The sequence below is a fragment of the Tribolium castaneum genome, chromosome 10, assembly GCF_031307605.1.
Source record: "Tribolium castaneum strain GA2 chromosome 10, icTriCast1.1, whole genome shotgun sequence".
Classification (NCBI taxonomy): domain Eukaryota; kingdom Metazoa; phylum Arthropoda; class Insecta; order Coleoptera; family Tenebrionidae; genus Tribolium; species Tribolium castaneum.
This window is the reverse complement of record NC_087403.1, coordinates 2,853,516-2,878,538: the sequence shown is the minus strand read 5'-3', so window position 1 is coordinate 2,878,538 and position 25,023 is coordinate 2,853,516. Positions and strand designations below refer to the sequence as shown.

The following is a 25,023-nucleotide window of genomic DNA, read 5'->3' as shown; positions in this document are numbered from 1 at the left end:
ATAATAAAGAAATTAATGCAACCAATAAAATTCACGGAATTTTGAAATTTTTTTGAAATTGCATTATGTGCATTTAAATTTTTGTAGGAGAATTGATGTTAGCCGTGTTAGCATTAAGGTTTGTGTAAACTCAATAATATTATATCCGGCATGATGATAAAAAGTTTAAAATTGTACAAAATCCGAAGGTCAATAAATTCAGGAGGCTCGACTCGAAATTTTTAATTTCTGTGAATTTGTTTTTATCTTGTCACTATTCCATATCATTGTTGTATCGCTTTGTCATCGCGAAAATACTCAAGTTCAAAGTTTGTTTTTACATTTAAAAATGCATTTGCAAATTTCAAGGGCTCGTTTTTAATGTCACCACATCGCAAGGACAAGCCATACAAAATTTTAGGTAAATACTATTAACAGAGGAAATAGTTGTTCTTATTATTAAGATCATATACAGGATGGAACCCAATCAAGACAAGTTAGCGCTCCAGATTTTTTTTCGAAAATTTGAGTGTTACAATTATAAGATTTTGAGCGAGTTTTTAGTGTTTGTTTTTAATTATTCATAGATAAAAATTCTAGAGGAGATTATACCTCTAAATCGCTTATCGTTGTCATTTTTGGAAACAAAATTAATTGTTTCTAGGAAAATTTTTATTGCACCATTTCAAGTAAAAATAACTAACAGTGACGTTTATGAACTGCACTTTTAAATCCAGTTGTTGAATTAGTACTTGTTTCAAATAGTGTTTGAAACATATCTGTCTTTTAGCTTGTTACCAATGACTTTTTGTATTTAATAAATAGCGTAAATAGCGGCAATTTTACCAAAAAACCCTTCTGAATTTTAGTTTGAACTGATTAGAATGAAAATTAAAAATTTTGTTTTTGGAAATTTTTTTGACTCGGAAATATTTTGTTTTGTATTTTTATTTTAAACTTTGTGATAGAAATAAAAAAGTAGGTGTGTACGATAGATTTTGGACTTTATTATTATAACTTGAAATTGTGAGATAACAACACAATCAGGTATATATATAAGCACTTATAATTTTTAGATACAATCATCTGAAAGTTTGTACCTTCAAAAGTGCCTTCCTAATTTTTCGGTAGATGTATTGTAGAAGTGCCATTAGAATTTGTGTTTAATATTTGTGCACATCGTCTGTAGCATGTAAGTTTTTTATTATCATAATAATTTATTATTATTCAAATTTTGGCAATTTGTGCCACGTGTGTTTAATGCCTAGTAAAAATTGCTTAAATTAACCAGTAACAGTTGCGTGTTTAGTTATAACATTTTTCAGTTATTATTTAATTAACTTGTATTTTATTATTAATATTTTATTAATATGCCTTAAATGATAAAATATATTTGTAAATTTATCTTAACTTCTGACTAGTTATGTTACATTGTTTAGGAATTTGTTCACAAAACGGTTTATGATTGGCTGAAGTGAGCCAAATCCCCTGGTGTCAAGTGAAACCTGTTTTAATAAAGTTAACAGCCTTTTCTTATTACAAAACGTAAAAAGCATTCCCAAAAAACTAAGGAACATAGAATTGCCATTATCTGGACAAAAATGTCAGAACCTAACTTGAATTCTTTATTTTCAGGGTTGTAAGTAATACTCAACCTAATTCACTCCTAAACCTGTGTTCATGCACAACACAACAAAACGTATGTAGCCTCCTTTAAAATCAAGTAATAAATAACACGATTGCTTAATTTACAGACTTGTGATCATCACCTAGTTAATTCATTTGATAAAACCTTAAGTATGGAATCTCAACGTACGATGGAACCTACGGAAGACGAAAATCAAGACTACGAAGGTTCAGACGACGGGTCTGACGTTGTCAAATTTAAAAAGCTTTGGTCTTTTGGATTTTTCAAAAATTCGTTGTTTCGGCAAGTATGTGTTTTTTCAAACAGCCAAATTTATTATTTCCGTAATTATTAAACATTTTCACGGTTTTAAGCAACTTCTTGTTCCAGATTTGGGTGACTGTTGCCGTTTCATGGTTGTCCAGAGCAACTGGATACATAGGAGGTTACACTTCTCCAGCCGGTATCTCTCTTAAGGAGGATTTGCAAATAACAGAAATGCAGGTACGAAATTGTTCCACTCTGAGTAATGGATTATGTAATGATGTTTTTGTTACAGTTTTCGTGGATTTCTGGATTCATGCCTTTGGCTGCTCTTTTTGGGAGTTTCTTGGGTGGTTTCTTAATCGATCGTTGTGGGAGACGCTTGACCCTTTTGATCAGCGACATTCTTTTTTTGGTCAGTTGGATCTTAAACTTCTTCGCTCAAGAATATTGGCATTTGTACATAAGTAGAAGTATCTCGGGCTGCGGCGTTGGAATCGCCTCTCTGACGCTTCCCATTTACTTGGGCGAAATACTGCAGCCTAAATATCGGGGAATGTTGGGTCTTCTACCCACTACTTTTGGCAACATTGGGATTCTAATATGTTTTTCGATGGGAATTGTCTTCGAATGGAAGGGAATCGCGGGAATTGGGGCGTTGCTAACAGTGTCATTTTTACTCGCTTATTGGTTTATACCAGAAACGCCCCATTGGTATTTCATGAAGAAAAGACCCATCATGTCAAGCAAGGCTCTCGCATGGTTGCAGGGAAATAGCGAGCAAGATGCCTTTAAAAAAGAGGCCGAAGAATTGCTCACATTGAAAGAAACGTCGAATGAGGAAGAAAACAACCTAACAGATTTATTCAGAAAACCGTACTTGACCCCTCTGCTCATTGTTCTCGGGCTGATGTTTTGTCAGCAATTCAGCGGAATTAACGTCGTTATTTACTACTCAACGCAGATTTTTGACGACACTGGGTCTCATCTCGATCCGACCATTCAAACAATTATCGTGGGAGCCGTCAACTTTGCATCAACATTTATCGCAGCCATTTTTATTGATAAGCTTGGAAGGAAAGTCCTGTTGTACATATCCAGCGTTGCGATGATTATGAGTTTGGCCGTTTTGGGGACTTATTTTTACCTAATGACTGTGCAAAAAATGGACCTTTCGGACTACAGTTGGATTCCACTTGCCAATTTCATCGTTTACGTCTTGGGGTTCTCTTTTGGTTTCGGTCCAGTTCCGTGGTTGATGATGGGCGAAATTTTGCCCGTGAAAGTTCGAGGGCCTGCAGCTTCTCTAGCAACGGGATTTAACTGGACTTGCACGTTTATTGTAACGACGACTTTTCCACTGTTCAAGGACGTGGTTGGAGAACATGGAGCTTTCTGGCTGTTTTGTGCCGTCTGTGTAGTAGGACTTGCCTTTACGATACTATTTGTGCCAGAAACGAAGGGATACAGTTTGGAAGATATTGAAAGAATTTTGCGAGGTGAAGAAGTGCGAAGAAGAAGTAGTATGAGTTCGTTAGGAAATTTGAACTCATCTTCATGTTAGGTAGAATGATGATTTAGTATAAATATAAGATTTGTAGATCTGAATAAAATGTATATTTATTTCTTTAGAATTTTTTATGTAAATTTTGTTTTATAGTTTTAAGTTACTTTCACTGTGACGCCAAAGATAATAAACATTAAAAAATAGCAAATGCAGTTTTATTCGACGTCTATAATTAATTAAATAAATTAAATAAATAAATAAATAAATAATAAATAAATTAATGATTTAAGAAAAATTTTTAAAAAATGTTTAAAACATAGAGTTTCGAGATGAACCTGGAACTTTAATCTCATCGAAACTGATCTAATCTTATCATAAATAAACACGTGCGTGATTTTAGAACGCACGTTTCTTACCTGCCTTAGGTGGCTTGAGATGAATTTTCACGTTTTTGTTTTCTAGAAAACTAAAACATATTGTTTTGTCTAGAAACATGTGCAGTAAACTTTGATCATTTTTGAAACCTACAGATCAAATCGTAAAAACTTGTTTATTACACATATTGTACCTATTAAACAATTCGCTCGGGTGATAAAAAAAATAACTGTCGATTGACTACAGCAACAGATAACCAATGATGAGTCGCGAATCCTCGTAAGGACGAAATTCACTCGTCAGGCTTCCTCCTCCTTCTCTGCCCTACTTCCTTCCGAATGTTGACTTCAAAACAAAGCACTACATTCCGTATCTAGAGTTATAAGAACGCAAGAAAATAATTCCATTTCTTTAACGCGAGCACTTTGAAAAATAGCATGAAATATGTGTTTACATTGGAAGCTTAATATGCATAAGTAGAGGAATATTTTTGTGGAAACTTTTAAATTCGTTGCTTTGGTGGTCATTACATCGTTCTAAGATAGTGTGTAGTATTGTTATTTTATTTGTTGGCACTGATTGTTTATTTGAACTGAGCAAAATTTAAAGCCGTTATTCCGGATTATTTTATATGAACAAATAATAAAAAACAAATTAATCAATAAGCGTTAATATTATGACGTATTACGTATTGCAAAATATCCTAGCAGTCAGTTTCAGTTTTTTTTTATTAATTTGTGCAAATCCCCATAGTAGAATATGAATGGTTAGTGGGAAAGTCCTACATCCAGGAAAAACAAACAATTAATTATTATCTCCTAAACTCCACACTATGTGAGGCGAAACTTTGTCATTAAAAATCTTCGCACAGCCAGGCGCTAAAAATAGTAACTATGAAGAGCAATTATTGCAGTTATTTGTTCACTTTTAATTGCCAAAGACCTGTCACTTGTTGCAGAAAATGTGAAATATTGTACCAAAAGTTCTTACACAGCATAACATTTTGGTTTTGTTTTCCATAAACTGGGTTGATTCAAAACTGCTGTGTTTTATTTCTAAAAATTCACGTAATATTTACGAAATGTTTTTACGATAATTAGGACGCGTCGAACTAGGAACTTTATGAATGCAGTCAAATAAGCCACAAATAATAATTAATATGTTTGAAGTGACGCTTATCAAAGCATGTGTACTTGAGCCACCTCAGTGTGCAATAATTGAATTAATGGCCTGTGCTTTCTTTCATTTATTCCTATTTTAGTTAGGAAAACGTTATCAGAAAATTACCTGCCTACACAATGCTATTTTAATAAGAGAATGAATTCACTAATTCAATGACATTGGGAGACTGGAAGCCTGAGAACACAAAAAATAAGATGTTTTTTTTAAGTAAAATGACTTGAGAAAGTTAAATGGAACAGACATTTTTTTGTTTTTGCATCTTAAAGATCATTAAATTGTCTAAATAAATTTTAAATGCCGCAGTTAATAACTGAATCGATATAAAGATTTTTGACCTAATTTGGTACATTTTTGAGTTTTGTTAGAAAATCTTGCAAAACAATTGAGTTTTTGCAGAAAAACTTGCGAAACGCTTGAGTCTGATCTCGTCTCGTAATTGCGAGAATCAATCCTTCAAAAAAAAATCGATGAATTGGTTGAACTCCAGGAAATTAAAAAACTTGAAATTTTCGTAGAAAACTGCGAAATTCGAGATGGTTTGGCCAACATTTACAAATTCAGCAAACAACAAGTTTTTGCTCGGTTTTAATCGCCTTATGATTGGTCTGTTTTACAGTTGGGAGTGCTCTCTCCCACCCATATCCAATGACAAACGCTTCAATCGTCTTGCAATTTTTTGTGCACCTGATAAACAAGTAGGAGGTGATTTTTATGTTCTTATTGGCCAATTACTCATTCCGGGGACAAATGAGACACGAGTGAACCGGTTTGAAAGTCGGTCTTTCTCACAGAACGAAATGTCGCTTCAGATGCGAATAAAATGGTCGCTTTAGTTTTTGAAACATTTTTAAAATTTTTTAAATTTATTACACAAAAAATATTTCTGTTTTTTACAAATCAAATTTATTCGCGTTAAAATTGCGTGTAAGGAATGTTTCCAAAAATCTGGTCTCAAGGGTTTTTCGCTTGAGGCAAATGGGTCACCAGCCGGAGACGAGTGTGCTATTTGCTATAACATATGACGGTAGGAGAACATACTGGCGAAATGAGTTCGGAGGGTTTGAATTGATAATAATGAATTACTCAAAGGTGACGAGTTTGCGAGTAAAGAAATAGCACGTGTTGATGATATAATCGATGTTGGGCTTGCGCGTCGCCGTAGTATTCACTCAGTCGTGACGTGGGCGTCGGCCGTGGAAGCCGCCGTACAAGTGCATGGCTCGACCAGCCAGGAGCGTGAGCTCCCCGTGAGGATGGCCGGTCGTCGAAGCAGTTCCATCGGCTGTCGCTCTCTGATCGGCCGTCGGACCTCCGTCTACGTCACCTCCTACGACCCCGTCAAGGTAACTAGGAGAAGTTTATGCTCGACAGCCCTTAGCGCTTCTTCCTGACGCCTGACGCCTGACGCCATCCGACCTGAACACCGATCATATTTTCCGCAAGCAACTCCGTACTCCCACGCTTTAGAATACAGCAAACTCGAGTTTTGAGACCTCACTGCCCACTTTTAACACTTAATTGAATTCGAGTGTCCCCTAAAAGAAGACCGCGAAGGGCCTGCTCCCAAGCGGATCGCGCAAATTGATATCAAACAACAAACCATTAACTGGAAAACACAACTTTTAATTCAATTATTCACAACGTGCACTCGGGCATGCTCTGCAGACACATACAAATAAAATGGTGCAAGCCCTTTCATTGCAAAACACTTTAACGGACTCGCGTCAGTTGCAATTTTCTCAAAGTTCTGCCCTTTATTACCGACGAAACTTTCGGAGTGATTAGAACTCCACCACTTTCAAATAAATTTGAACACGCTCAGCAAACCGAATTAAATAAAACCCGATAATGCAAAATCGAGTTAAACCAAAACAGAAACTCTCACCTTTGAAGAGTTCCAACTATTTTCATAAAATATGTTTACGAATTTTTCAAAGCTCGCTGCGTCTCTTCGCACTCATTAAAACAATTAAATGCAAAGTAACTAATTTTGAGAACTTGTACTATTTTAAATACTTGTTTGCAAAGACGTAAACAAATGTGTTACGATTTTTCAAACTTCAAAACAGTGGAGAAATGCACGAAACTACTCTCTCGTATTATCAGAGTTAATCTTTGTAACACGACGTCTGAGTAGACTAAAAACCACAAAACAATTCATTATGCATTTTGCTCGAGGGAACAGACATTTGGCCATTTGCCAGAAGAAATCGAATTGCGTACAATTTACATGTCATTCATACCGAAATAAAAAGGCCTTTAAATCCAGATTTCCAATTTACAGGTATTACATTATTTAAGAGCCACGGTTAAACCGTTCGGAAAATGTTTACATGTGTGGTGATTTTTAAAATACTATAAAACACAGATAAAAAGCCATTCTGTGATATCAAAACGATGCTGAAACAAAGTTTTAGTTTGCAAATCACCCTCAATACGTTTAGAACAAAATATTTTTAGGGTTTTGATTTACAACAAAACTCCGGGCAAACTCATGTTTTTATGTGTCAAGCAACGGCAAAAATAACATGACTTATGAAACTTGTTTTCTATTAATCGGAAATGGTTCTTCACAATTTTAACGACCCCATTAAAGTTATATGCTACTACATTGTCAAAATTTTAAAATCTCGTAAATACAAGTTTTATAAAACAGTTTCATTATTCCGAATATTTAGTGCAAAATAAATTCAGTTAAGTTTTTTCAAAGTCCTATCGCGTTTTGCGAAGCAACGTTTAGTTGACGCTGACAAAAATGGTGGATGCGCCGGGAAACTTCCCGTTATGGTATTTGTTCACTTTATTTACAAGAATTAGTTTTCCAATGCAAAAATACCTGGTTCTAGATAGAAAATAATATATGCAAACATTGTTACATTATCAAATTTAAAACCATATTTCGAATGAAATTAGAACGCAGAAGTAATTTTGTTGGAGCTAGAGGAAAAATTGTATTAATCTTTTAGAGAAATTCGTTTACCCCAAGTAAAACATTTTCATTACTTCTTTTAGGAGAGTAAATTAAATAAAGTGTACGCACGATGTAAGCAACTTACATCACGCCCCAGTTTGTGTAATATAATATGAAAAACGTTGATGTGTCAGGTAAACATTTACATTTCAGATGACTTTTCCAGAAACATTCACATAGGAATAAATAATTAACTGCACAACTGAGATGATGATTACTAGTCAATAAACTGCAAAATAAGTGTGTGTAAAAGCGACTTTATATTCAAATATATTCCAAACTTGGCAAGAATATTATCAATTTTACTGCATGCAGTGTGTGTTGGAGAGCGTAAAGAAAGATGGTAAACAGACAAAGTGCCTGCCATTTACTTCCCTACTCCTAAACCTAACTCAAAAAGTTTAATTAGCAGCACGTATTGAAATTACGTTACACAAAACGAAAAGTCTTTTAATACTGAATGATGACGCAAAAAGAAATTAATTTTATCGATTTGTGTCGAGGCATTAAACATCAAATTTCCATTATGGCAAAAAACACATTTACAAGTGCTCTCGACTGAAGCTGGTGAGAATATCACAGAAAAAACACTTTTATTTTAATATTGTTAAGAAAAATACATAGTTTTTATTGATAAACATTCTATTGGCAAAGCAAAAAACACTTGCTTCACCCCCTTTACCCCAATACCATTCTATCTGCGATAATGGGACCATAAATCCCGGAAGTTCAATTATCTTTTACGTAACATAACAACGTGTTGACAATCTTTAAAGAAAACTCACAATTGCGTTGTTATTTTGCGAGAAAATGTACAGTGGCTTTAGTATGTTTACCTCTAAAATGAGTCTAAAAGTTAAAGCCTGACCTTGCCTAAAACGTACAAATATTGAAATTTGAATTTTAAACTAGTGAAGCTGAAACAATGGTTGTTAGTATTTAAAAATGGTGGATGCGCCGGGAGAATTTAATTTGGCATTAATTGTTTACGTGATATAGAGAGATTTTGTATTGATTTTGTATAGAAAGTTGCAAGATAATAGAAGCTCATACATGTGAAAAACTGAGATGAGGGATTGAAGTTTTGTGTAACAATTCCTTCCAGGTACAATGAGACCTGGTGAGTTTTTAGAGAGTTGATAATGAAAACGTCGATAGTGTAGGGCTTCGGTGATTCTCAGTCGAATAATAAATTGTGTCAAACAAGTTTTTTAGGTGCGTTTGTGTGCTTGTTTGTGAATATCCTTTCGTCGTTCCCGGGAGTAGCTTTGTAACGGTAGGTTGCAAGAAAGTACTTTATAAAATCGAAGCCAACTAACCGTTCAAGAACGGTGCTAGGTGATTTATGATGCACACCCTACTGTTTAACTAACAGGCGTGTTTGTTGACACTTCTTCGTACAAATTGATTATAGGTTTTACCATATATGACAGAAGAATTTTGAAACACCCAAAATCTAGGTCAAGAAATACAAGATTTGTTACGACTAAGCAGAACGCGTGTCTTCATGAATTAAGGATAAGGCTCGCATAAAGCTCATAAGCAAGCTATTCACTCTGAACCTACAGGTAATAGATTATAAAACATTTATTGCGAAAAGACCACTACGCTCAATGTTACCGCAAAACCACCTGGAATGATAGATGTGTGCGAGTTGTATAAACCTCTCTTGTTCTATTATTAGTTATTAACACAGTTGTTGCTACAATACTGTATATAGATAACTGAATAATAGACAATAGGCATTAGCAAACAGTTACTCAACCTGCCGGTACCCAATAAAATTTTATCTGCTGTATAACACAGCCATTTGATGTCTAACGGGCTTGACACTACTGCCATAAAGAACTTAATATCTTCCTCACTTTTACTTTCGTCTTCTGTTTCAAATAAATTCGGTTTAAAATCGGAACAAACCGCTTTTTAATGGCTTTTGTAACCACCAAATTTCAGTTTAATAAAATCAGACTGTTTAGGTGCTGTTAGCAAAACTGGGCGACTGCGAGCGTTATTTTTGTAAAAATTCGAGAGACTGTTTGGTAATTAGCCCCTAGTAGAATGTTAAAGGTGAGAAAATTTAATTAAGAAATTTCAATTAATAACTAGTGCTTCAACTCACGCATTGGAGCAACATGTCCGATATCACTTCTAATTAGTGGGTCAGAAATGAATTATTTTACTTGGAGTGTCTCTTATTGATCTCGGTACAAATGAAGGAAAGGAATTTAATTTGTTCTTCATAATTGTGAATTTTCTTTTCTACAAGAAAAGTAATAGTATCTTAGAGAGATGATTTCGAGGAACAACAGCACTAGATCGCATAATAACATAAGGGAGAACGCAGCCATCTAGAAAATAATTATTATTACCTTCTTAAAATGTTTGCCTACATAGATTAATAAAAGTACGTTGGCAAACTTGACTAATACGAGTAAGGAGTAATAACAGTTGATAACAAGGCAGTACACGTTACGCGTATCTTATAAATTTTTACGGCGTGTTTTATACACGAAAGCAATAAAGTCCAGTTATTTATTACGCTGGTCTTACGGTTCGTAATTATTTTTCAATTCAACGGTTTCCTCAGAAGTAAAATTAAATCCACTCAAAAAGCTTTATCAACGAAGAAACAAAGAAAGTTTTTATGTTTATTTAAGGAAAAATTAATAAAACGGCCAGATACCTTACAATCTTTGTCATTTAATTTTACACATTTTCTCTCAGTTTCATTCCGAAATGCGCCCACGCAAATCCAAAGTTGTCTGTGATGCCTTCTGTAGAAGTTACACGATTAAATTTTGTTTGAGTCATTTAGTAAAATGATATTTAGCTGACTATAGCCTTAATATCTACCCTTATCTCATAAAATATTTAGATGATACATCATGGAGAAATAAATTATTTAAGCGAACCCGTTCATTTCTATGTGAGCACTAATACTCTGAAAAAATATTTATTTGTATAGCTCAATACGCATTAACAGACCTAATGAGTTCGGCTAATATGTTTTTATTGACTTATTTTTCTTTACTCGGAGACTTATCGATCTGGCAATAACCAGAACCAACAAGGGAAAGTGTACCCCTAATCAATAATTTGATAAGTTAATTTGTAATTACACAGAGGTGTCAGCACACATACAAGACACACAACTTCGCTATAACTCTCCGCAACAAAATATTTTTATGTTGGTTAACCGAAAACTGGAATATCAATGGATTTGGCGATGCAATTACATGATCTGATTAAATATTTATTCTGCAAGAAGTGTGACTTAATTTATAGTATTACTGTCACGACACTGCTGCCTATGAATTAAATTTATTTAATTTATTCCATTGATTTCATGATTACAATGTTATGTCTGGCATTATCGTCATATAAAATTCACTGTCACCGAGTTTGTCATTATTTTATTATCTGTACTTCGTGTCAACGTGTTGAAATATTACTGAAACAATTTGGTTGTAAGTTGTAACGTAAACACTTTTAACGAAAATAATACGACAAAAATTGCCGAATATTTTATTCCACACAGGTTTTATGGTCCTTGGTCTTTTACTTTATAGATTCCTCAATATTTTCCGTTCTTTCATTTCATTTTCAGGAGTTTGTTTCCACCAAAAAAAATTGTATTTTTGTTTGTTATTTGAAAACGTTTTATATTATATGTTTTTTGCAAATAATAATAGTTATGCTGGCGCCAACTCTATAGGATTAATTACGCCAAAATTGCGTTTGACTAGGAATGCAAATTGTTGTCAGGCTTCGGTTTCCTGAAAAGTCCTGACAGTCCAGTTCAGAAATGGACATTAAAGATTTTTGCGAATTTTTTGGTGACGACATGACAGAAGGTAGCTTTGTAATTTTGTGACAGAAGAAGAAAATAATAAACGAAATAAAAGAGACAAGAGAAGCTCTGATGAAGTCGAAAATCTGAGTTTGTGTAGCATGTAAGGGTGTGTTCCGGTTAAAAAGTAGGATGTATTTTTCGGTTGACAGTGTCCGGAAAAGCGGTGAACTTCGTGCAATTATAGCGTAGTACTGTTCATGTCCGTGAGCAGTAGGTTCCACGGTTGAACTCGGTTCAAGTTTTCGAGTGCGCGACAAAATGACTGTTATACATAACTTACTACACAGAGCTCAGTCTGACAAGGTGTATGAAACGTAACGCAAGCGGAGAGTTCGGGCTTCGGTTACGCCGCCAACGACTTTATCATGCCGGTTATTGAGTGTGACATTACTTGATCGGAATCAACCGGCATGTCTCATCATCACGATTGCGACAACAATCTCAATGTGGTGTGTTTTACTCAACGTTTCATCGTTTTTGCATGATTTGCATATCGCACCCGCTCGTTCCTACATTTTACAACAAATCACACCCTGCACATTTGCACGCACCACCACTGTACTAAATATTTAGGGGAAGTTCATACAAATGGCACACTTATGGCAAACAATACCCACCTCTTTCGAGATTTTACAACCGGCTGGAAGAAAGACTTAAAAAATTATTGGCGCGGAACTAAACCAGGTTTAGTGCTTTCCACACGACAATTCGAGGTTTATAGTTTTTTATCAAGCGAAACGCATATTTTAATAGTTTCTAGCACTGTCACTATACGCTTAAAAATTTACTGGGGAGCTTTAGTGTGTGCTTTTTTGCAAATAAAAATTTAAAGTCGCTTGTGAGCGTTTCAGCATATTCAGTGCATTACCCACTGCGTTCCAACAGTTTGCGGGTTAGAGTAAATTTTTTAGTGGCAATTTTTGTCCCGTTTAATTGATTTAAACTTACAATTTAATACTGCATAAATGATAGCAAGGCAGCAAGTGCCAGAAAATTGATTAGGGTTGTTTCTGCAATTTATATTATTTAGCGGTAATTAAGTATTAATGAAACGAGTTCGGTGGGTTATAAGTGGCATTAAATTTCTACGAGAAGTGCCCTAAAAAGCTTTCGCCGTGTGCAATTCGCGCTGGACGAAATTGGCTGCTTTTTTTCCATTTTGCTGAAAGATATAAAACAGCTAATTTGAAAGTGTTGTGAAACAACCTGTGAGCTCGATTTCAATGAGTCTAAAATTGTGCCAAAGCTCAACCAATGCACCAAATTATTTCTAATTTCATTACCGCTATGATGAAAACAAGAAACAGGTAAATTGGTATCAAATATACGTAACGCAATTAAAAGCAATCAAACCAAATCAAAAAGTTAGCGTCGTTTGATTGAAAGCATTATCGGTAGCAAATTTTCTTAAAACTGTCTCAGAGTTTCGAGAAAATCGATTGACAAGAAAGTAGAAACCTGAGAGTCGGACATACTTTTAATCCGCTTTCGTGATAAATTTAAGTTAAATTTACTTGCCTTTCAAAATTGTTGGACAGGTTTGTGATTCTCCTACCTTGAACAAAGGCGGCTAATTTTAGCTGCCATCCGAGTTATTCAGCTTTAGCAAAAATCGTGAAATTTATCAACAATATTTTTATTACTTTATATCCCTAGAAACCTCTCATCAAACTAAAGTGATTAAGTTCAGAAACTGGGCAGCTTTGGGAATTCGCCACTGCACGGGTGCAATATTGTTGAGTTGTTACAGTTTGTATAAAAATCTGCCATACTTCAACGGATAAAATTGATTTTGATGGAGCTTTATGCTTTTGTTTCAAAATTTTTACATTTTAACGAAGCAATGAAATGAGTATCTTTATAGGCGACAGACGTCTTGAAGCTTGCCGTATTTTATGACGTGTAGCGCACTGCCTTTCTGATACAACTATGTAGTTAACTGTAAAACAAATTAGGTACCTTTTGTTTATTTGCAATTTTTACTTTCATGTTTACACAGAACAAGCACTAGGTCGTTTATCACTGTCAAGAATTGCACAGATTACTTCTCATATAACAGGAAAAAAGTCCGATTTTGCTCTACCGATCAGTGGAGCAATGCGGAATTAAATTTCTTTTCCAAACAATAAATTGGCTTTATTGTATAGAGTGTTCTGCAATATACAATAACAGAATTAAATTGACATACACAAATATCGATCATTAATTACATGTTGCATGTTATACTCATTTATATAAAGCTTCAGTCGCTAATTATTATTGGTAATTCATTGCCTGGAGTTGATTTTGTTCGTAAATTATTTGAAAGGATTAATTTTTCGACTGTCAGCCTAACAATAAAAGCACGGTGCTCTTTAAAAATGATTGTGCAGTTTTGTTTACTTTCGCTCGAAACATGAAAACAGGGAATCGGAACTAGATTAAAGACAAAACCTTTTACGAAAACTTGAATGGTGATAACAAACAACAGAATGTAAGTACACGTAACGGAAATCTCTATTAACGTCCTTTGGAGGCTTTTAAGTGATTTCAAGAAGTAATAAAATTAGGTTTGAGCTGGCATTTGGTCAAATTATATGGGAGAATCAAATTAGGCAAGATAAAAGAACAGGTATTTGTTTTGTGTGGGGTATTTGAGTGGGGTTTGAGATTTACCTGAAGTGGCAATTACGAAATAACAATGAGAGCTTTCGAGCTTTATGAAATATGCAGTGGTGGAGAGCGGGACAAGCGTTTGCCTCTTGGCAAAGGTGATTAATGCATTTAAAGCTGTTTTGTTGTCCCGAAACTAGTAGTAAAAAGTCGGTTCATTTGGGAATGATAATTGGTATGGTTCCAGCTGATCATTGATATAAATGGACAAGTGGCTTTATTCAGAGATCTACTAATTCACATTGGACAGACAAGGGATTGTCCTGAATTACGAGAGAAGATCAGAAAATTACGGCGAAGTTGCGTTGAAGCCTGCAAGCATACCAGCCAATTAATTCTGCCCCAACTACGCAGGTAAGTGTTTTAATTTCGAATTATCGTTTTAATTTCATATGAAAAACGGATGAAAAACTTTGAACTCTAAGTCCGGCTTGTGATGGGCGCAAACTTCGCCAATAAATAATTTCCATAATTGAAAATTTTAAAGACATGTAACAAGGAAACTAAATTAAATTAACAAAAGTTTGCTGAAATATCTACTTTCCATATAATATTGATACGAAATAAGTCGGGCGAAGCGTCCCGAATCGAATAAAATCAGCTGAAATGCGAGCTTTCTGCCGTCTTCTTGACGGCGATTGATCTATAAAGAAATACGCCGGATTTAAGATGAATATATAAACGACATATTGAGTACGTCACCACCTTCAACCAGAAATCTCAATAACACCTACCGGTGCTAACCCTAATTAACTTCTTCAAGTGCCACTCATTATTTACCGTAACAATCTGCTGGAAACAAACACTGCCCGCTGTTTCAAATCCTCAAATATTTAATGTGTGTCCGTAATATTTGTTATAATCTTGTTTCTCCTGCCAACATCGTACTGAATTAGACCACAGAAAGACCTTGTTTCAAACCGCAACAAATTCGCAAAAAACGTCGCCACTTAGTAAACTAAGTTGACTCAAAAAATAATCCGCCTTTTGATCTTATTTCAATCCTAAAACTGTTATAGTTACAACAAATAATTAAATTTGGCAGGTGCAAATATGGTGGATGCGCCGGGTTAAAATTTAAACACACTCTATACCATGTCTGGTTTGAATTGAATCATTTGAATATAAGTTTGTTAAAGCAAAAAACGTCAGGTTTTAAGCTGTTATAAGTCAGAAAGTGCTTAGAAGTTAACCTCAAAAGTCAACTTTTTACGTGTTTTCTCACTTTTTGCATTGTAGTTTAATTCAGAAACCAAGTAACAGTGACAATAGTGATACTCTTTCTAAATGACTGTAAATTGGACCAATTTATTTATAGTGGGATTATTATTGTTGTACCTTTTTTTAATATTTAGGGTTTGGTGTGTTTTGAAATATGGTTTTGTTTTTAGTTAACACTAAAATTGCCTTGATAAAGCTTGACAAATTTGTCGTATTGTTGTTTAAATTAAAGCTAAATTGATTCATTAGCATAAAAATTTGTCATCGAGTAATGTTTCACGTCCAGAGTATTTTGAATAAGCTAGTGGCAATAAATAACGCTAAAACAGGCATTACGTTCTCCACTTTCAGTGGCTTTCTGTAATTTGCCAGAAAGAATTTGGTGAAATTGGTCTAGAGGTACAATCTTTTGTTTTATATAACTTGAGCTTTACTTACAAATGTAATATACTGGTACGTACTAGGATTGAGGTCAGTGGAGTTTCTTAAGCATGTTGCAAAGTATCGATTTCTTTTGTAGAAAGATTTTGAATTTAATTTAGATTATTGTAATGAGTAGTGTTCAGTCATCTTTGAGCAATTTGCATAGTTAAGATCAGCGTGTTTTAAAGTTTTAAACTGGAAACACGCGATTGCCGATTTCTGTTTGTCAATGAAATAATTGTGTTCTTGATTACGTCAAGACAGCGAATTTCGGCCATGTTTGATTTACAGTCTGACAAACGCAGACAGGCTTTATACTGGCAGTGTGGCAATAGCCTGACTTTATAGCCATACCATTGCTAATTTGCATAACGGTTACTTTATCGTAGTTGTTTATCATTTGTCAAAAACACCCCCTTGCCGTCCGATCGGTCAATAGAGTTAATTGACAACAGTCCAATTCGAGGAAAATCTTTATAAAATACATTCGGAAGAGAAGCAGATTGTAATATGTAAATAAGGAAGTTAGAGCCCCGATAAAGTCATAAGTACGCCTCTCGAAAACTTTATTTGAAACTTGAAGAACGATAAAACCAGAAAAGAAATAGCTATATATTTGAAACGCAAGGATTAAACGAATTTGAAGTTTGACAAAAACTTTAAAGCACGACTGTTGGTAATTGGAGTTGCGAAAATATGACTGAAATGAGTGGATAGTTAGTTCGTTCGTCTTAAACCGGAATTTTTAAGTCACTATCGTTCAGATCTCAATACCCTTAAGATTATTACTGTGCCCTCTTTCTCTAACTCGTGTTGAATCACTAATTACAAATAAATCAAACAAAGCAAACAAAATAAAGTCGATTTAATTTTGGTGGATAATTGAGCTTGCTGTGAAACCACACATTTTCAAAAGGTGATGATAATTTCGCATCAAATTAACAAGCCAAGTGTGAATTTTGAGGCTAACAAGCTAAAACAAAATTACGAGGATAATCTGGGCTCAAATGCGGAAGTATTACGATACAGAAGAAGGAACACACACTTTATTCAGAAATAAAGATACAGTTAGCGCTGATTAAAAATGATTGAAGTTTAACATGCAACGGACCTACTTACGCCTAAATTCGTTTCTAACAAAGCAGAGATCTTTATTTTTCAACTCCAACAAGGGTGACACGCGACCCGTAACAACGTTTCATGCAATTGTAAACAACGAAAAATTTAAATCGGCGCAAATATAATTTTCCACGGACTGTCGATTTTTGATAAGAATTAGACGCAAATGAAAAACATCACAATTAAGTTAATACTAAATTGAATATGGAGTAAAATGTGGGGTAATAACGACAGCCTTGTAATTACAGCGAGCTCGAATATATCAGTCCCGTTTTAATCAAAGTCCTTTGACTTTTTTTAGTAGTAATTTGGGAAAGGCCGTTCGATTCTTGCTTAGTAGCTGGGGCATGTTTATTCTGCGTACCTTGAATTTATACTGCCTGATTTACTCTTGCAAATTAATTAGTAAATAAATGATAAGTGTCGCGTGGATTTGTTTGGAGCCGTAAATATGGCCAATTTCGAGGGCTCCACGTGATCACAAATAAATTTACAACTAAATATAATGACTGGATTCATTTATGCGATATCGCATTTCATTGTCTGCCAGGACAAAGCATATTCATGCAAGTTAATTAAATACCTATTGCTTTAGCTTTGTAGAATCGATGAACCGCAATGAAACAAGAATTAATACCGGTGGCTCTCTTTCTGAATTTAATTGAATTTTTTCATTTAGATTTCATGTAGAACGCGCTTCCTTCCGAATTTAAACACTTAACTCGGAAATGAATATGTAAATATAAGAGTCTCGGTCGGGTTTGATACAAAATCAACAATAACTAACAACGAGAATTTCGGGGGAAGTTCCTGATCTAGCCAAGGATATATTTGCGATGAATTGCTACGTTGAGCTATGATAGAAGATCCGTGTTTCATCCGGCATGCAAAATATCGAATAGAGGATTAGATTTATACTTAAATCTGATGAATCTTTTGTTGTGAGTCTTTTCAGGAATATCAATAATAGGTCAGATTACATTCAGGCTTCAGTCCAATACTATATTGAATTATTATTTTTACAAATCTTGTCATTTTACGAGTGAATACGCCAGATTTTCCCCGATTTTCTATAAAGACAGTCGAAGGGTAGGTATTACTGTCTTATTCTTCACTTGGTGTGCAATAAACAAAAAGGTTTAAAATTAATTAAACGTTAATTGGGAAGTAAGGGCCATTCCTCTCGAGTTGATTTGCTTTCAAATTAATTTTAATCTGAAACATTTGCTAGCTGCTTTGTCAGTTTTATCGCTTCTATTTGAGTGTTTTGCTAGCTGTAATTAGATATTTTTTCGTTTTCGATTTCGTTTCAACTTTTTAATAGACTTGTTAGAGTTTAATTTCGCAGTTGCAAAAATACTTATTTGTCCTTCGTAAAAAATTAATTAAGCAATTTAACAGAGAAGTCGGGTTTCACCTGAATTCGAAATAGCGTCTGGAGTTTCTCCACGGAGAAAATTAGCACGTTATTCTTCCCCAATACAGGCTGACAGAATGGGAATGAGTTAACTATAACTTGCGCGTCGCCCGGCTTTCAAGTTTTGCAAATTACATCCGATGTGTAAATGATTGGGAGCTTTTAAGCAATTTAAACTCACATGTGTAATAAATACGTTTGAACTCTCCAAGTTGTAACGAGCTTTCGTGAGATTGCTGGTCTTGGTTTAGGTGTTAGTTAGGACTATGCGCTTAGGCAAAGTGTTATCTGAGCAATAAAATGAAAGTGCTACAAAGACGTTTTTGTGTTGGGAGCAAAAGGTGCAAAATCCGATTCTTGCCACGAAAGCCATTGTTGACATACTTTGCTAATGAGGTTTTGTAGAGCCGCTGTTTTGACTATTGTACAAACAATTCGAGAGGGAAGCTCTTTGTGTTTTTAGTTGCCAGGGAAATCATTTCATTGTCTGATTTTCTGGAATCTCGTCTTGCAATATGTTATTATTAATTCGGGGAATTGGCTTCATTGTCATTTTTGCAGCGCCGTCGCGGAGGGAATTCCAGCCGACAACCCGCATCTTGTTCTCCTCTTCTTCATGTCGCAATTATTCCTTCGTGAACTCACCAAGTGCCACCGACTAGTTCAAATCATTCCCATGGATATGTCCGGATATTATGGTAAATAACAATATTCCGCCGAAAATCGCGACTCAAGCCTCGCTTTCAGAAAACAGAGCCGGGCCTTCGAACTTGGGGAACGTCATAAGTCAAATTCTTTTATGTAAACAAATAACACCAGACTTCAATCAAGAAGAACTGTGCAGTATTTCGAAAGATTCTCAAGAAATCGCGAAGCTTCTGAAGGAAATGCAAGAGTACATGCCTAAACAAGAAAACAATTTGGGTAAACTTCTCCTGGAATTGATTATTTGTAGATACTGTAATAACGGCGATATAAATCAGTTGTGAAAGCCTGAATTGCCGAGCACGGCTACTTTCGGAAGCACACTACAGATGCCGCTCAAATTCCTGTTCCGCCACCGGAAGCTCCTGTGGAACGAAAGCTCGCATAGTCCGAGTAACCTTATCCCGCTATTGACGGCAATTCATCCAATTTATGACCTCCAAAACAGAAAAACGCCATTATCGGCTTTATTGCAGTATTCAGCGCACAAGTGGAGAATTTTCCTTGGCCCGTTTGTGTGTACACAACATTTGTCGCTTTTAATGTAAACATCTATCCAAATGCTTCTACATTTATGGATACACCAGTCTGTTTGCCTTATTGATTAATATTTCCTTTTCCAGAGAAATCAGTTGCTTTAACAGAGGACCTTACAAGTCAGTGGACCAATAAACGTCGAAGAAATTCCTTATATAAGAATATGGGATTACTATGTTGTGTTCGTCGTCCCAACTACCTATGACTATTTGACGAAGACGTAACACTTATTTATAGGAACCACAGCTTCGTATCAAAACATTGGTTTGGTCAATTGCTAAACGCAATGCCTTCTTCCACTTTTATAAACCGACATACTCCCAAGTACAATTATTTGCAATAAAAATCCCAAATAGCTATGGCTATGACCCCTCTCAAAACACCCACCCACTTATCTGCACCCTACTTGTGCCAATTTTTGCTCAAACATTTAATAGAACATTTTTTTGACACCACACACTCAATTAATCACAAATGGGCAAAAATTTGTACCCTTGAAAACTATGGCATCGCTGTCCCGAATTATGATATTTTCTCTAACAAACGTTAACAGGCTTATGAAATGTCTTAATTCGAAAGAGAGATGTATTTTATGCTGTCTTCGTTCTATGATGGTCACATTTATTAGTGCAAGTGTTAAAATTCTGAAACTTTAAAAACGTTTAAATGTACATATATAGTTTTGATATTAAATAAATAATAAAGAAACCTCTCAATATACAGGGTGTTTGCAACAATTGTACAAAACCTTATCAAAAGAAGCGCAAATCGCATCAAACATTGGTTGTGATATAAATTTGGCTCAAAACCTTTAAGCTACGGTAATTTATAAACACCTTGTGTGTTTAGATGTCTCTGAAAACTGTACGTAATCCTGTAAGTTAAAGAATTGTGTTAAAATGTCCGAGTAAAATTTACTATAACATATTGAGCATCTAGTCCATATACGTCCTTGCTGTGTTCAGAAATACTATATTTGTTGATGATAATAATTACCGTTGTAGTAGATGTTTTGTATATAATGTTGGGGCTTGAAAATTTGTTGCAGTGATAGCTGTGATCATCATAGTAAAACTTCTGATCTCTGCCGTCATATTCTCTTGATTTCGATTCTGAATACATATTGTAGTATTGTAGAAATAAGAAACTGGTTTAATGTATAATATTGTATAGCGAAAATGCCAAAATCTGTTTATTGTGATTTAAAAAGGTTTAGGGTAAAGAAATTCATGTGGTTTATTTTTTTAGCCGCTGGTTTGGATTATATATTTGTTATAAACGATTTATTATCACTGACGGATAGATAAGTATTTTTGCAAGTTTAATGTTCATCAAATTCGAGTTTTATCTTAGGCCTAACACCATTGCATTTTTATTGTTAAACGTAATACGAAAAAACAATGATGGAAATGCGAAACTTTGACAAATTTTATGGACAGTGAGTCCAGTGTGAATAACATTTAAGCGTGTCAACTAGTACTTTAGGGCTTTATATGACAAATAATTTTTTTTATAGTGTCATAGTGGCCTAGTCACATGTGTAACCATCTTGATGTTCTTTGTAAATTGAATTTAGGATAAAGTTAAGCCAAATTAATATGATGGCCAAAGTACCAATTGCATTCTTTTGTATCGTATTGTAATCTAAACCACGAAGTTAATCGTTAATTAGGAACAGGAAAGAAAATTAACTCGAATTAATCGGATCCAGACAAATGTTGAATTAGGACGATGGGTTAGTTATTCATGGATCCATGGATGTTAATCTTGTTAAAAATATACCAAAAATGCCTGGAGTTCGCAAGTTGTGAAACTTTTATTTTCCGCAGTAGTCTAGTGTGCCTTTACATTCCAATTGTGTTTTTTTTGAGTTTGGTGTATTTTTAACATACTACTGATCTCGATAAGTACTTATAATGTTATGATCTTCCGACAACGTTAGACATACTAGTGGAGTTAATATGTTATCGTAGTGACGGCGGTTTTTCGCACGCACATTTAACAAATTGGCACGTATATATGCTACTATGAATCACTTTAATCCGTCGTCATTACCACATTTAAGACCCGGGGTATTACAGCGATCAAATTAATAACGAAGTAATTCAAGTTTGATCTTGGTCAAGTGCTCTAATTATTTACTGACCAATTATTACCCAAGCGATTTCAACCGGAGTTTAAGCAGCATTATCTTGTGTGAGAATATAAGCACTCATATTCACCAAACAGTGAAAACAGGACAAAACGTAGTATAACTCAGGAAGCATAATCAAAAGATATTTTTGGCTTCAGTTATATTCAAAACGGTGAATATGAATGTCGTCTCAGTAAAATGATCAAAAAGTAAAAACACTAAAGTGAATTCTCATTATACACCAATTTAAAAAACGTACATATTTTATCACTATACATTAATTAATCGTTGTGATTCATTGTTGTCTGTCGGTGTTAGTTATAGGAATTATAGCATATTTATATACCTAAGTATTAACTCTAGAATCTGTGATATAGGTGGAAATATAACAAATTCCGTCAATTTATAATTATTATCTAACCATATATATTGAGGCGTATAGTTTACAATATTTCTTATATAACTCACTTATTTCCGTAAGTCTAGTCAAGCACTTCGTATGAATCGTTTATTATTAAAAACCAATGTGAAATGTCAATACTTTAATATTGTGATCAATAAAGTTTATTACAACTTAAAACTTTTTTTAACCTTCATTACAGAGGATCTTTCCGCTAACGCCACTTGAGCACTTTTACAGAGTTCTGTAAGTGAGATGGCCCGTATTGATCAGCAACCAGCCAAAGAATTACCACAAATAAAAATTTTAAAATAATGTTTCTCATTTTTACTGTTAATCACAAATACAGTCATATAAGTTGTATGTAACATAATTAATTGTTATTAAGAAATCGGAGAAATAAAAAAAGAATTTGAACTTTGTAATCTGATTTCATCTAAATTACTTGAGACTTACCTAACATGACAATTTGTGATAACCTAACTACTGGAAGCAACATGAAACGAGTTAAAAAGTAAAAGAAAGATTACAAATGGCAAGAGCAATCCATTAGTAGGTACAAGATTTAATCCGGTTGCAACTTCATTTCAAAGCCGTTCGTCCACTAAGAACGTGTTTATTTTAACTTTAAAGTCGTTTTAATTGGTCTGAAATTAGTGAAATACTAAAAGCGTAATTTTTGAAAACGCGTAATCTAACAAATAACAAAAAACACAAGTATTTGGTATCTTGAGAACGTGAAATGACGACGCTTACGCTCTAATGTGGCAGCTCCCTTAAAAGAACTATCAACATAAATTGCTAGTAAATGCGACAAACATTTATTCACTTATTGTCGAGACATCGATTTAGGTCGATCACATATACGAGTGCTATGCGCGATATAAAAGTAAATAACTCTTCTTACATCATTTGTTTGAGAAGAACTGGCGAAATTATTGATAGGTATCAAAGTCATGATCAAAAATTATCAATACTCATCAAAAACTTCAGTATGTAAAGACGATTTTGAGTATTTAGCACCAGAGGATCCGTTAGCGGCTTATTTTGGGACTACCTATATATTCAAATTTAAAATAAATGCATATTTACATTCATTTGCTTTCATACTTTGCACCGTAATTAAATAATTTATGATTTATAATTAAGAGTGGGCAGCTTTCGCTGAATTATTAATATCTCTGTTTGGGATATGATTAGTGCCCTAAATGGGGACGCGAGCATAGTTTATGCCTAAGCATATGGAGTGAATAGGTTTATGATTGGATTACCATAAAAATGTTGTCACTACAGTTGGATTGGAGCATAACTCTAAACGAATGGCTTTGACGCATAAGCAAATTTGCATTTGGTACGAAAGCGATTTTTTACGTGACGTCAGGAAATATACAGAGTGTGCCATCGTTTGTGTTTCGGGGTAACGAAAGTTCTGGTCGTTAAACTGATTTCGTATGTAAAGAGGCAAAATTCAATTAGAAGGAAGGCCGCAGAGACTATATGGACTGTTTTAGTCATTTGAGGGCTATTTCGAAAGGCGTGTACGTTTTTAGATAAGATAAACAGTTCGGAATCGCATGTTAAAAACATTTTGTATTCTATTCGGTATGTAGATGGTCATTAGTGTTTCCTCCGAAGCGGTATATTTAACACCATTGAATAAATGAGGCTAGTAACAAGTAGAATTTCTGCGTGGAATATATGCAGATCGAGCGTTCTCGTTCGAGACGTCCAAGGCGTTATACAAATGCCCCGAAATTAGCACCTATCATAGCATAGTAATTGATATAAGTCACGCGTCGGCTGACTTGACCACATTTATCAACCACCAAGGATGCATCTTTCCTCATCGGATATTAACGGACAACTTAGGTTAAATTACTCTTTAACATGATTTCAATAGCAACTCCGGTTTGCTGTCACTGCAAACATTTGCATGAGTCAAACATTTCGATTTTTCTACCGTCATTGGCAAGCTTTACAAAGTTCCGTATGTTTCAAAGAACAACAGACCACTCGCAGAATGCAATAAACAGTTTGCAACTACAAAGACCTAGCCTGCAACACTAACTTTATTAGTACTAATTTCATTGCTTTACCATCAGTTGTTTGTAGACTCTAACTCGCAGCATGTCTCACCCAAGTGACAAGCAAATATTTTCACGGCTTAAAAATATAATTACGTGAGGCTAAGCTAAAAATCGGATGATTTCATGTCCGATTCAGCTCTTGCCAGATTGCAAGGGGATAAAAAATTACATTTGGCAGAGAGCGAAAACCAATTTACTCCTAATCAAAAATGTATGCCGACTTTGAAAAGCGCAGAAATGTCACTGTTGAAGTTTATATTATTTAAGTACCGGCAGTTTTACGTTTTACTAGAAAACGAACCATTTTTGACAAATTCCACACAAAAGCTCTTGGAGATAGCCTTCGACTTGTTAGCTGTGTGAGTGCAACGGAGATAGGATCACAAACATTCCTCCGTTCCTCACAATAATCAAATAATGGTGCTGACTGCTGACAACAATGAATAATCACGCACTTACGTATCGTACAGCTATGCTCGTAATTATATGGAATATTTGTTTGAGATTAGAATTTATATAGCAACGTCGATAAGTTAATTGCCTGGCGATTGGCTATATTACCTGTACATC

At 34.7% G+C, this 25,023-nt stretch overlaps 2 protein-coding genes across 3 annotated transcripts; both read left to right on the top strand.

Annotated features, from left to right (window-relative positions):
- Window positions 1-1,035: 1,035 nt before the first annotated feature.
- On the top strand, window positions 1,036-3,573 carry LOC662640 (facilitated trehalose transporter Tret1-2 homolog). Its single transcript, XM_968724.4, is given in 6 exon segments — window positions 1,036-1,171; window positions 1,615-1,678; window positions 1,734-1,913; window positions 1,997-2,110; window positions 2,166-3,343; window positions 3,345-3,573. Coding segments are annotated over 6 exon segments (1,593 nt in total). The 5' UTR covers window positions 1,036-1,169; the 3' UTR covers window positions 3,400-3,573.
- A 2,546-nt stretch (window positions 3,574-6,119) lies between these two features.
- dcma (decima) lies at window positions 6,120-22,546 on the top strand. 2 transcript variants are annotated; one of them, XM_015979766.2, is made up of 5 exons: window positions 6,120-6,277; window positions 14,598-14,764; window positions 19,152-19,288; window positions 19,338-19,514; window positions 19,919-22,546. In XM_015979766.2, the coding sequence occupies exons 1-5, from the start codon at window positions 6,188-6,190 to the stop codon at window positions 20,035-20,037; spliced, it is 690 nt and encodes a 229-aa protein (XP_015835252.1). In that variant the 5' UTR covers window positions 6,120-6,187; the 3' UTR covers window positions 20,038-22,546. The 2 variants fall into 2 exon arrangements, with proteins under 2 accessions (XP_015835252.1, XP_008193330.1); XM_008195108.3 differs by lacking the exon at window positions 6,120-6,277 and adding an exon at window positions 12,041-12,207.
- Window positions 22,547-25,023: the final 2,477 nt, after the last annotated feature.